The sequence below is a fragment of the Ptychodera flava genome, chromosome 16, assembly GCF_041260155.1.
Source record: "Ptychodera flava strain L36383 chromosome 16, AS_Pfla_20210202, whole genome shotgun sequence".
Classification (NCBI taxonomy): Eukaryota; Metazoa; Hemichordata; class Enteropneusta; family Ptychoderidae; genus Ptychodera; species Ptychodera flava.
Genome location: NC_091943.1, coordinates 24,516,608 through 24,528,842, shown reverse-complemented (window position 1 = coordinate 24,528,842; position 12,235 = coordinate 24,516,608). Strand labels below are relative to the sequence as shown.

At 36.3% G+C, this 12,235-nt stretch overlaps 1 protein-coding gene across 1 annotated transcript; it reads left to right on the top strand.

The window, feature by feature from the left end:
* Nucleotides 1–2,373: 2,373 nt before the first annotated feature.
* On the top strand, nucleotides 2,374–12,195 carry LOC139152862 (low-density lipoprotein receptor-related protein 8-like). Its single transcript, XM_070726215.1, has 5 exons — nucleotides 2,374–2,838; nucleotides 3,976–4,122; nucleotides 8,654–8,780; nucleotides 9,187–9,337; nucleotides 12,002–12,195. The coding sequence occupies exons 1-5, from the start codon at nucleotides 2,831–2,833 to the stop codon at nucleotides 12,193–12,195; spliced, it is 627 nt and encodes a 208-aa protein (XP_070582316.1). The 5' UTR covers nucleotides 2,374–2,830.
* Nucleotides 12,196–12,235: the final 40 nt, after the last annotated feature.

Genomic DNA, 12,235 nt, shown 5'->3' with positions numbered 1-12,235 from the left:
CTGCAGGTAGCACAATTGCGCTGTCGTGTAACATCTAGTCCTTATATCGGGCGTACATATAGTTCAAAACCATGGAGCTAAAAAATACCTCCATGTTAAAAACCAAATATGTTCAGTCGACAGCACTGTTCTCGTAGTAGATTTTTGTCTTAAAGGGATATAGTCGTCGGAACTGCGCTCAAAGGTCGTATGGGACCCATACGACCCATGGCAACAATGTATCCAAGGCTCAATGGTGATTGATGAAAGTTAAAACATGTCTGTCATAATCTATCATTGTATAATTTAAATGTTACAGCTATGATGATGAGGTGCATCTTGATATCGTGCACGAAATACATTGTTTGTAAACAAGAAACTCGCACAGGCGCAGTTCCGACGACTATATCCCTTTAATGTCAATTTATCTAATATGTATACCGTATACTATTTTAATGAAAAGACTTGTATGAAAAAACAATGTAGAAAAAGTTACGATACTTGTCCTTTTGATTAAAAGTATAACTTCATCTGTTTCTTCATGAATGCAACAGAGGCCACATTTAAGCATATTTATTTTTTGAAAAATGTCGAACTTAAGCAATCCATACGTCATATCAAAATACAAACCAGTTATGTTTTCCCTTCTGTTTTACCGGTACATTATAATAAAAGGATGTAGTGGTCAATGTTTACATAAAAATTTATTCATACACTCCCCTTACTCATGACTGTTTTTAGGGTACTAATTAAGCTATTCACTCACTCTTCTACCACTCGTGTTGGCTAATTTCAGAAAAGATTTTCAGCTCGCCAAACATTTCCAAATCACAATATCACATGCCCTAGTGTAGTTTACAATTGATAAATGCATGCGCATGACAGTGAGGAAGATAAGGGCTGTGATCTTTTTCAGATTCCAGATCATGTAGTTGAATGATTCATGATCATTCACTTACACTATTCTGCTTTGGAGTGAATACTTGCTGACTCTATTAATAAAAGGACATGGAAAATTAAAGATTACAACATTCAAAAGCATAGTATTGGTGGAGAGAGTGTTGACTTTGATGGTAATACAGGTCGTTAACAACTGCATTTACTGAGGACCGGCAGTTTTCTGTAAGGACCTGAAGCTTTGGCTTGGAGCAGGTCCTTATGACCTGAAGCTATTTTCTCTTAATTTAGCACACTGCTAGTGTCAGACTTTGAAATCACTGAAATAGCTTGTTTAACATGTGATATATAGCAAAATATGTTATTTTGTTTGATGGTTTGCCGCCATATTTGATTTATGCAAATTAGACATATTTCCCCAGGGTGGATTCGAGTAAACTTTTAATATGTTGTTCTTTGTACCTCTCTGAAATGCATTCCGAAGAAAAAAATTCTGTTGCAATTTGTGGTTGGTCTAACCCTATTTTGACTGGACTATACATGTATTTCTATTGCATACCACAGCGGTCATCGCATCGCTGTCTATCGAACCACAAAACGACTGTGATTTGAATTCAGTAAATTTTGATTGGATTCGAACTCACAACGTACGGCATACAGTCACCTTAGTAGCGAAGAAATCACAGTCAAGGAAGGTCTGTCGACCAGACCACAGCCCCTCGACCACTCCACAAACCCTAGTTATAATGTAGTCTCGAATTGTGTGAACCCTACACACTTCCGTAATATATATAATATTCAGGCAGAGGTGATAATCGGTAGTTCCTGGTGTGAAAGATAGTTTATGTTTCTCTGATAAGCCAACGACTAAGCAAGTGTTTAACCATCCCGCCCAGTGTTTGCCAACAACCAACGTCACTACGACGTTGCCTATTGTGCGCCCACGGCGCTGGACTTTCCTCTTTAAATGGGAAATCATTCTAAACAAACGACCAGCAAACAAAGAAATAAGTCAATGAATGAATTTACAGAGCATTTCTTACAACACGATGTAATTTATGCAGACCTGCCTACAGATATTTCACTCTCTAAAGTCTAGATAGATGTGAAGACAGTGAATTTGATAAGTAAAACACACAATTGAATGCTGTTTACTAATTTGCAAGAGAATATGAATATTTGCATTTGCATTTTCGAACTGTTTGGCACAATAAGATAAGGTCCAGTCTCTCTGAGATTTTGATTAAAGGGTTTGCTTATTTTTGAGACCTGATTTTATGCCTTTTGCTATTTGACTTCTAGTTTATCTGGATGCATCGACGGGAAAACGTAATTAAGTAACTGCACTGTACAAGTAGCAAATTTGAGAGCATATTCAGAACGGCAGAGAAGAATTCTTTGCATTTGTTAGGTGAACTTAATCGCCCAAAACATGCAATGAAGGGTACCCGCGTTCTTTTAGAATATATTGTACCCATGTATATTTCCTATATCAACAGGCACAATAACTGCGGCATACCGAATACATCCAAGGATCATTATTGCCGACAACACAGAGTATAAGACAGAAATCAACTACATAAATGGTACTGGAAATGAAATATACAATCATGTACTAGAAACAAACAAAGTAACGTATAGTAACATCATAAACAATGTTGGTGAGAAATTCGTGTCACTTGCTTTCGACTATGCGGATTCGCGGATTTATTTTAATAATGCCGTCACTAAGAAAATCTATGGTATATCTTTGGAAAGATATAATCATGACCCATGGGTGATCTACAATGGTACTTCAGCTGTTGTAGAAGATATCACAGTCGATTGGTTAACAAATAATACATACTGGACGGACGCTGTGTATAAGTGGATCAAAGTTGCACACGTCGATGGATACACTCGTTCATTGACAACGACTGATTTGGACCATCCTTCTGGCATCACTTGCAATCCAATGACTGGGTAAGAAAGTTAAAAAAAATTACAAAAATGTCAATTTTACAGTTTACCTATAGGAAATGATTTCACCTTTACTCTGCTTCGTATTACGGCTGCCTCAGCACTCGTTACAAACTGAATGGTAAACTTGCACCTTTTACGCAACGTAACTGTTTTCATGACAATTACTTTTAGACTTCCAAGACCGCTTGCTTCATCTACAAACCATTAATTTCAATATCTTGCGTACATTCATGGCTATTTCAGCTTCATTTTGTCAGAGTTTATGTGTCAGATATTGATTGACAGAATGGTGGGGCCATATTTTGACATTGGAAAATGCACATTGTAGACGGTAGAATCGCTCTTGTTTGTCGTGAATTGGTGAAAATAACCTAAAGATATATGTCGGTTTCGAGAGGAGAGTGTAATGCCGTCTCTTAGGGGCCCTGTTGTGCAAATGACAGTGACACTTGTTATGTGATGGCTACCTATTTAATTTGTTAATCTTATTTACATTTTCTACAGCTAATTAATTGAGCTAGAAGTCTTAAAATCTTGTATTTACACATATATAGATGAATCTTTTTCCCCTGAATCTCTGCGTTTGGTTAAGCACATTGAAGAGACACTTATTTACTCGGAAGAAGACATTACGTCTTCCCATTACTTTGTCGAAAAAAGGATAAATAAGCAAATTTAAAGCACGCCTTGAATTCTCTGACAGTTTACAATGCTAGGCGTTGCGAATTTTTAGCAACATTAGACCAAGGAACAACAAGGAATATCATACAATTACAACTTTTGCTTATTTAGGATGCCATAAGATGCGTTAACAGTGGAGCTAAAATTTGTAAAACTTCTGTCTGTTGCTTCTCTGCTAGGTAACCGGCTGTCGTATGTTATGAGTTCGAAACCCGTTACGCTTGTAGTTCTTCTAGAAAAGAAAATGTGTTTAACTCTTGCACTCTTAAAATGCCCCATAAGAGTCAATTTCCTCATTGCAAGACGTATGTTAGATGAATCCGTACTCAACATCTGCTACATGGTTATTGCTTTCGAAAATGCTGCCTAATTAGGGTAACCGTTACGATGACGATGTTAGAGTAGCGTTTGTTACTTGGAAGGGCATTATTAATCCAGACGCTGTTGTATTATTAGATACTTATACTGGAGTGACATTGGAAGAAAGAACAAGATAGAAAGATCTACCCTTGCTGGTGAGGGGAGAACCGTTTTGTTGGATGAAAATTCATTTGGTTTGATAGGTAGACCGACGGCTTTGACCATCGACCATCAAGACAACATGTAAGTTGTGCATAAGGTTTATTTGATCTTTCATATTAACATTGACACGTTCAACTATCCTACAAATCTAAAAGATAATCCATGGTAATCTTCGTAGAGTTCGATCGAATACTTAAAGATATTCAGTTGAACTTTTATTCACGTAACTAAGGACTACACACGGGCAACTAACAATTTTTAAAGTAAAATGTGTTCTTTGCTGGTTGGGCATTTTATCACTCGTGTCATTTTTCGAACAGGCGCGCGCGCATTTCTTAGTCGCAAGTTGTGCCGGGTTTTCAGATTTTTTGGCTCAGAAGGCAAATTTGAAAGATTCAAATGGTTTTTTGGTGTGGTATCGCCACCTAGTGCAGCATACGACAAGGATAAGTCATTCAGGAGATTGGACCGGGGGAAGAGCCAGTGGTGAAAATGCCAATTTTGCCTGAAATGGTCACAATGTAACTCGGCTCATCTGACGCCTGAGTAATAAATGTAAGGTGAAGACTAATAAGGATTTTCTTACTAAAATACAGCATGAGATTCACTAGGTCGAGTCGGCTTTATGCTTCGCTAAAGGCACTGTGATGATATAATATTTTGCTTCCAAGTAAAACATCTTGTTATAATCTGTTGAAGGTTACTAATTTTGCCTATGTTTGAAGTTGAACTTCAAATTCGTTCGTGCGTATATCAATATGTTTTCGCACATTTAGCCATTTCACAGTCAGTGTTTATGGCATTTTGACATTTAATTTTGCATTCGTAGATTAATTGCCATTTATCCCCAACAAACGCTGCAAATGCTGGCTAAGGCCCCACATCACTGGTAGTAGATCGGTGCCCCGGCTAGCTACACTGTAAAAATAGCGGACGCTAGACGCGTCTTTACGCGTTCAAAATGTACATGTCGGTGTTCAAATTTGAACGGCTAGTGTTCATATTGTTAACACTAGTGTTCATAATATTAACAATGATGTTCTAAACCTGAACACTATGTGTTAACAACGATCTCCTTCAAGTGTTCAAAAACTCAGCATCACAGAAATTTTACAATACTGTGAAACAATAACAGTCTTTTGTGTTTTTTTCTTTACAATGGCTATATTAAATTTACTATTGCTTCACTGTCCGGCAAAAGTACACGGATTTTGGTGTAATGAATTTCACACTAAGTGAAAAATATTTCCGGCCTACAATTGCTGAAAGCATGTTTTTTCTAAAAAAGGAAGTATACAAAATAATTTTACACGTTTATTACGGGTTGAAAGTTTAAAAATTAGAAAAGAAAATCAGAAAACCACCATGAACGTTTTAATTTTAACATCGGCGTGCAAGGGGCGTTCTACTTCTTAACACTTAGTGTTCAAGTTTGGTGTCTTTTCCTATCCCATGATGCATCAAAACGGAAGTTGCGACATTTTTCTTGTAAGCGCACCCTGAAGTCGTGATCGTGCGGAAGCAAGACCAGAAAGGGTAAGTTTCCTCTCCAAAATAGTAAAAGGTATTCGATTTTTGAAGCATCTATATTATCGTCCTTTGAAATTAATTGTATTGTGCCTTTAAATAGCTTAACTACGTGAAAAAAACCTTTTTTCTTTCAGTGGCTGCTATACCAACAACTAGCTGTGACTACGCAGTGTTACTTTTGGCCATGGCGTATCGATCGATCTCACTCGGGTCAAGGGTCATCACAATACAACTGTAGTGATAACCCTTGACCTAAGCGCGATCGATACGCCTTGCATAGTACCGCTGCGTAATCACAGCTAACATATGTCTTTTAGTAAACACAATCGCATGTAAAACATCAGTTAAACATCGTAGAGTATACAATGTATTGTTTCAGCATATGAGAGTTTGGCTTTTTAATTTTAATCAATGATCACAAGAAGCAGCAAATATTTTGTAACAGTTTTGAGAGAGGCACTGTATATGAAAGTTTCCACTTTTCCTTATAATAATCAGCCCCTTGTCTTTCATTTAAAGTTTCATCTCGCCATATTACCTATTGTTGCATTTTTTCAGGATGTAAAAAGTTGGATTTAACTGAAAATCGAAGAGTTGTTATAGAAGCTGGTGGTACAGATAACGAAGAAGATGAGTGTACAGGTAGCTGTCTGGAAACAAGCTTGAGAAACTCAGCTCATCTCTAATGTAGATTTAAACTTCCAAGGGTCAGTAACTGAATTTTGATAAATTTCTGTATTTGGTTCTGAATTAATCTAAGCTTTGGTAGCATGCTATGATCAACTAAATGTTGCTGGGGAATAAGCTTTCACAGACGTGTAGTCTCCCTTATTTAAATTGAAACTGATATTTCTTGTTAGCTCTTTCAAAATGTGTACATGAAAATCCATACATGCATTTATGAAAGTCATCTGTACACTCAGTCTCATCCATTTGAACACCATCTGACATCTTTGTATTTGCAGGCAGCTTTCAAGACAATATGACAAAATGTTTTGACATAAAAAATTCAGCCTTGAATGGATGTGAAAGCGACAGACCATTCAGAGTAAAATTGTCCACTCTGAATTACTGATTTTTCTGAAATTTTCACTCTGAATTTTCTGTCACTTTCTGCTTCAATTTTTCATCCATCCCCCCCTTGCATCTGATGAAGGAGATTTCACGTACTTTGAAAGCTTATGCCCTTGTAACATTTAGTTGATCATAGCCTGCTACCAAACCGTAAATTATTTTGTATTGTAGCTCAACACGTCTCTTGTACTTAGCAACTGGTTTTTAGCTTTGCTGTCAGCTAAATAGGTGGATGTGTAGCATTGTCCTCAAATTTGTACTTCCAAAGGTTTTTCTTCAAAACAGCCTTTAATATTTGGATTACAGGTCCCAAGGGATTACCCTAATCAGATATGTTCAAATTATGATGAAATATGCAAATTTATATTTTTGAGGCTAATTTTGCTATTTTTTGGAAAAAATCTTCTCTTTTACTGACGTCTTCAATATTTGTAAGCATGTCCCTAAAAAATGACCATCGTCAAATTTGTGCTAGTTGTGATGAAATATTCAAATTTTATATTTCATGGCAATTTTTGTCATTTTTGGTCAAACAATCTTTAAAAATTTTTTTTCAAAACTGCTAATCGAACAGCTTTGATATTTAGGACGTAGATCTCTCTACTGGTAGTCTTTTTCAGATTGTTCAAATTATGCAGAAATTTGCAACTTTGTGTTTTTAGGACATTAAAGACATTTCAGACATTTTTAAGACATTGGGAATTACCAAAATGTGATATATTCAAGTTATGATGAAATGTTCATTTTTTCATTTTAAGGGTGATTTTTACCATTTTTTATTAAAACAAAATTGTATAAAATTAATAGCAGGGTACACCAGAATTAGAAAGGTTTTACGAATATGTTTTAAATTTCTGAGAGGTACATTTTTGAAATGTCACCCATTTATTTCAGGGTTTATTTAAAGATATTACAAACAAACTAACCTTTTTTTATGAAGGACTTTGTTGGACAAGGAAATAGGTTTTACCCTGCCAAGGACCCACTTCCCCCACTTTCTGCATGTTGTGTCTTACTGTGACACTTTGACAACTTGACATGTAGTGTTTACTTTAGTGTGGACAACTATATGCCATGTGCACCAGAGAAGCCTTGACTAACTTCTTTTTTCTTCAAAATTTACTATTGTCCATATAGGAGGAAATGTCTTTAAGAAACCATCTTACAAAAATGGAGTATGCATTTCATACATATACGTCTTTTCAAGACAAGAAGTATGCCAAATTTTGAGCTTTTTCAGATGATTTTTGTACGTTTTAAACAAGTATGAACATAAAACGTAATCCACAATATGGTGATTTTTATTGCTTATGTTTTTGATAGGAAGGTGTTAACACTGTTGGTTTTTTTCTCTGACAAACTTTACATACAAAGTTGCAATGTTTATTTACCCATTTTACAGTAAATTATTGTATTTTACTCTAGAAATGTTTCGTGTATTTTTAGAATAAAATAATTTTACAGGAAATCAATGGTCTGTAATGTTATTTCAAGGCTTGAACATACCGTGAACGCCCAAAATTAAAGGTGTTCAACAAGCGCGCATCATGTGTTCTAGCCTTTAACACACTTATCGTTGAACGGCGTCCATGCGTTCAAAAAGTGTTACAGCCCTTTGAACGCGTAAAAGCGTTCAATTTTTTGAACACATTTCCTGTGCAACGTGTGTTCAGATATGGAACACCATGGTGTTCAATATAATGTCTGATGAACACGTAGCGTTCAAAATCTGCACACGTGTGTTCAAAAATTGAACGTTGGTTGAACACGTAGTGTTGAATTTCTGAACGTCTGGAGGCGTTCAAAAAGTGTTACAAAAAGGCGTTTAATTGGTGTTCTATCCTTGAACACTTAACTTTACAGTGTACGACACTGGTGAAAATAAGGAATACACAACGCATGTCTTTGTAGGTGAAATGGGCCACCAAATGGGTGACTAGTTCTTTTATTCTGACTTAGCATAAATCTGACTCAGCATAAATTTAACGCAATCATTCTTTTGTTTTAGATTGTATTGGTTGGATAACTCTGACAGTTACATTGTAAGCTTTGACTTGAACGATGAAAGAGCGTACCCTAGAGACCTAAAGCAGGTTGTTACATCAGGAGACTTGTTTTCATTTGACATAGATCCAGTGAGTGCTATAATTGTTATCCTACTCCGTGGTGGTACCAAAGCTGGAAGAATCCACGGCAACAACCTAACTCACTGTTATAGACTATTTGTATGTTTGTTTGTCTCTTTAAGTTTATGAAACTCAATCGAATGTTGTCTCTCGTTTCTTTCAAAATTTCGTTTCTTGAAATTCAATTATTCGGCTACATTTTGCTAAGCTAATAATTTCAAACAGCTGACGCGGCTATACAAACATATTCAATCAATTATCTCGTACTGTATGTAGAGTGAAATGTTTTCTATAGGGATGAAATTCTCAAATGCGTCAAATATAAGCTTAATTTCGATAATAATTGTCAACAAAATAAAACCTTATTCTTAATATTTACTTTACTTTTTACTTTTTTGTGTTTTATTCGTTTCAGGAATTTGGGTTCTTCGTTACTGACAGACAAGATAATAACCTTCATATAGTGCCCCTGGACCTCAGAAAGGCGACGCAAACGATATTTTGGCAGCATGAAGTTCCTCACGGAATTATATTTCATTCAGACATAAATCAACCCAAAGAGAGTGGTTTGTAAAGGAAACACTGATCACTGAATATAGATACATAGATACATACGTACTTACATTAATGCGTAGATAGATAGACAGAGAGACAGACAGACAGACAGACAGACACTCAGACACACATACAGACAGACACATACATACATACATACATACATACATACATACATACATACATACATACATACATACATACATACATGTACATGCCATTGATATAGTAAGCTTAACCACTCACATCTAAGACTTAATGCCGTATTGGCATGTAAAATACATTCAATCTCGATTTAGCTCAGGTGAGCTAGTATAAAGAAATGCAACGAAAATCATATTATATTCAATATGAAACGGCGCTCCTTGTATATGACTTAAATGATTATCCAAGGGAAAAGAAATCAAACGATTCCATTGTAATTTTCCGCCATGTAATGCTCAGGTCGGGGTCCTATCGGTATGGCTCATGCGTTATTTGAACTTTATGACAGGTTGTTTTTTTTCAGGACGAAGTTCCTCACGGAATTATATGTTATTCAGACATAAATCGACCCAAAGAGAATGGTTTGTAAAGGACACACTGATCACTGAACGTAGATACATAGATACATACGTACTTACATTTATGCGTGGATAGACAGATAGACAGACAGACAGACAGACAGGCATGCATGCATGCACGCACGCACACATACATACATACATACATACATACATACATACATACATACATACATACATACATACATACATATACATACATACATACATACATACATACATACATACACACACATACATACATACATACATACATACATACATACATACATACATACATACATACATACATACATACATACATACAGTAATACAATGTAAATGCCATTGAGATAGTAAGCTTGACCACTCACATCTCAGATTTAATGCTATATTAACATGTAAAATACATTCAATGTCGATAAACCATTTAGCTCAGGTGAGCTAGTATAAAGAAATGAAACGAAAATCATATTATATTCAATATGGAACGTCGCTCCTTGTATATTAGTTAAATGTTTATCCAAGGGAAATGAAATCAAACGATTCAATTGTAAATTTTCCGCCATGTACTGCTCAGTTCGGGGTCCTATCGGTATGGCTCATGCGCTATTTGAACTTCACGACGAGTTGTTTTTTAGCAGCATGAAGTTCCTCACGGAACTATATGTTATTCAAACATAAATCAACCCAAAGAGCAGTCCGGGTCAGCTCCAAAATTGGAGACTCATTATGATAATGTATTCCGGCATTCAGCCAATCATCGACCAGATTACATCATTAATAAAGTATAGGTCACGCTGGGTCACAAATATCCACCAAGTGTGATCGGCAGTTTTGGGCCGCTTTATTAAGCCCCTGTCTTGTGAATTTCGACGAATTTCGACAGTCAACATAATCCATGTTCTCTGCAGAAGGTCATGTCCAACAAGGAGTCCGATTAGTGAACAAATATTCGAAATATTGACTATTCATTTCTACCCCAAGTTTATCGATTTCGCTCAAGTACCGAGAATCATTTTGTGGATGTTCGTCATCTCTATTAGAAATACTGTTATAAAGGTTATTTGTGTAGGTACGCGTATAACATTTTGCAAGAAAGAATAGCAATGTCAGAGCTTTAAAACGATACCTATTTTGTAGTTGTCAAACGCAGACTAAAAATGGTACGCGATTTTGAAAATGTGTTGACAGAGTGGCCACACAACTGTTCCCCATACGGTAGAATTTGTATCGCTGCCATCTCCGACACAAATGGGGTATTCTGAACGATCTGTGTAGGTACACGATTTATATTTCGCAGGACTTCAAGCCAGAGTCTAGGAATCACAGCGATATATGGGGTTTGGTTGTCTTAGCCAGAATAAAACTGGTACGCGATTTTGAAATTGTGTTTTCACAGAGTGGCCACACAACTGTTCGACATTATGACAGAATACGGCGCGGGAGTTCGACACAGTATGGCGTACGTAACGAAGGACGCATGTGGAGGTTGCCAGGAAATACAATTTTTACTGATGGCGCGCTGGCCGCTGATTGGCTAATGAGAGGGGGAAAATATTATGGTATAGCGCTCCAATTTTGGAGCTGACCCGGACTGAAGAGAGTGGTTTGTAAAGGACACACTGATCACTGAACATAGATTCATAGATACATACGTACTTACATTAATGCGTAGATAGATAGACAGACAGACAAACAGATACATACATGTCATACATGCATGCATGCATGCATACATACATACATACATACATACATACATACATACATACATACATACATACATACATATATACATACATACATACATGTACACGCCATTGATATAGTAAGCTTAAGTACTCACATCTAAGACTAATGCCATATTGGCATTCAAAATGCACTTAATCTCGATAAACCATTTAGCTCTGGTGAGCTAGTACTAGGAAATGAAGCGAAAATCATATTATATTCAATATGAAACGTCCCTCCCTGTATATGAGTGAAACGATGATCAAAGAGAAAAGAAATCAAAGGATTCCATTGTAAATTTTCCGCGATGTAATGCTCAGGTCGGGGTCCTATCGGTATGGCTCATGCGTTATTTGAACTTCATGACAGGTTGTTTTTTTCTGTTTATCTTCTCATCAGCTCTATGCGAGGGCGCGGGTTGTGATCAGCTGTGTGCCAGTGATCCAGCAGGGTATCGATGTTTTTGTACCTATGGATACCAATTGAACAATGATGAAAAGACATATGAACCTGGTAACAGATTCATCATTATTGATTATATTACAGTTTTCTTCCAACTAAAAAAAAGTGAGGAGTTACCAACACTGCGATAAATATCAGTCAATCATATATAAATAAATAAAGTCTGCGTAA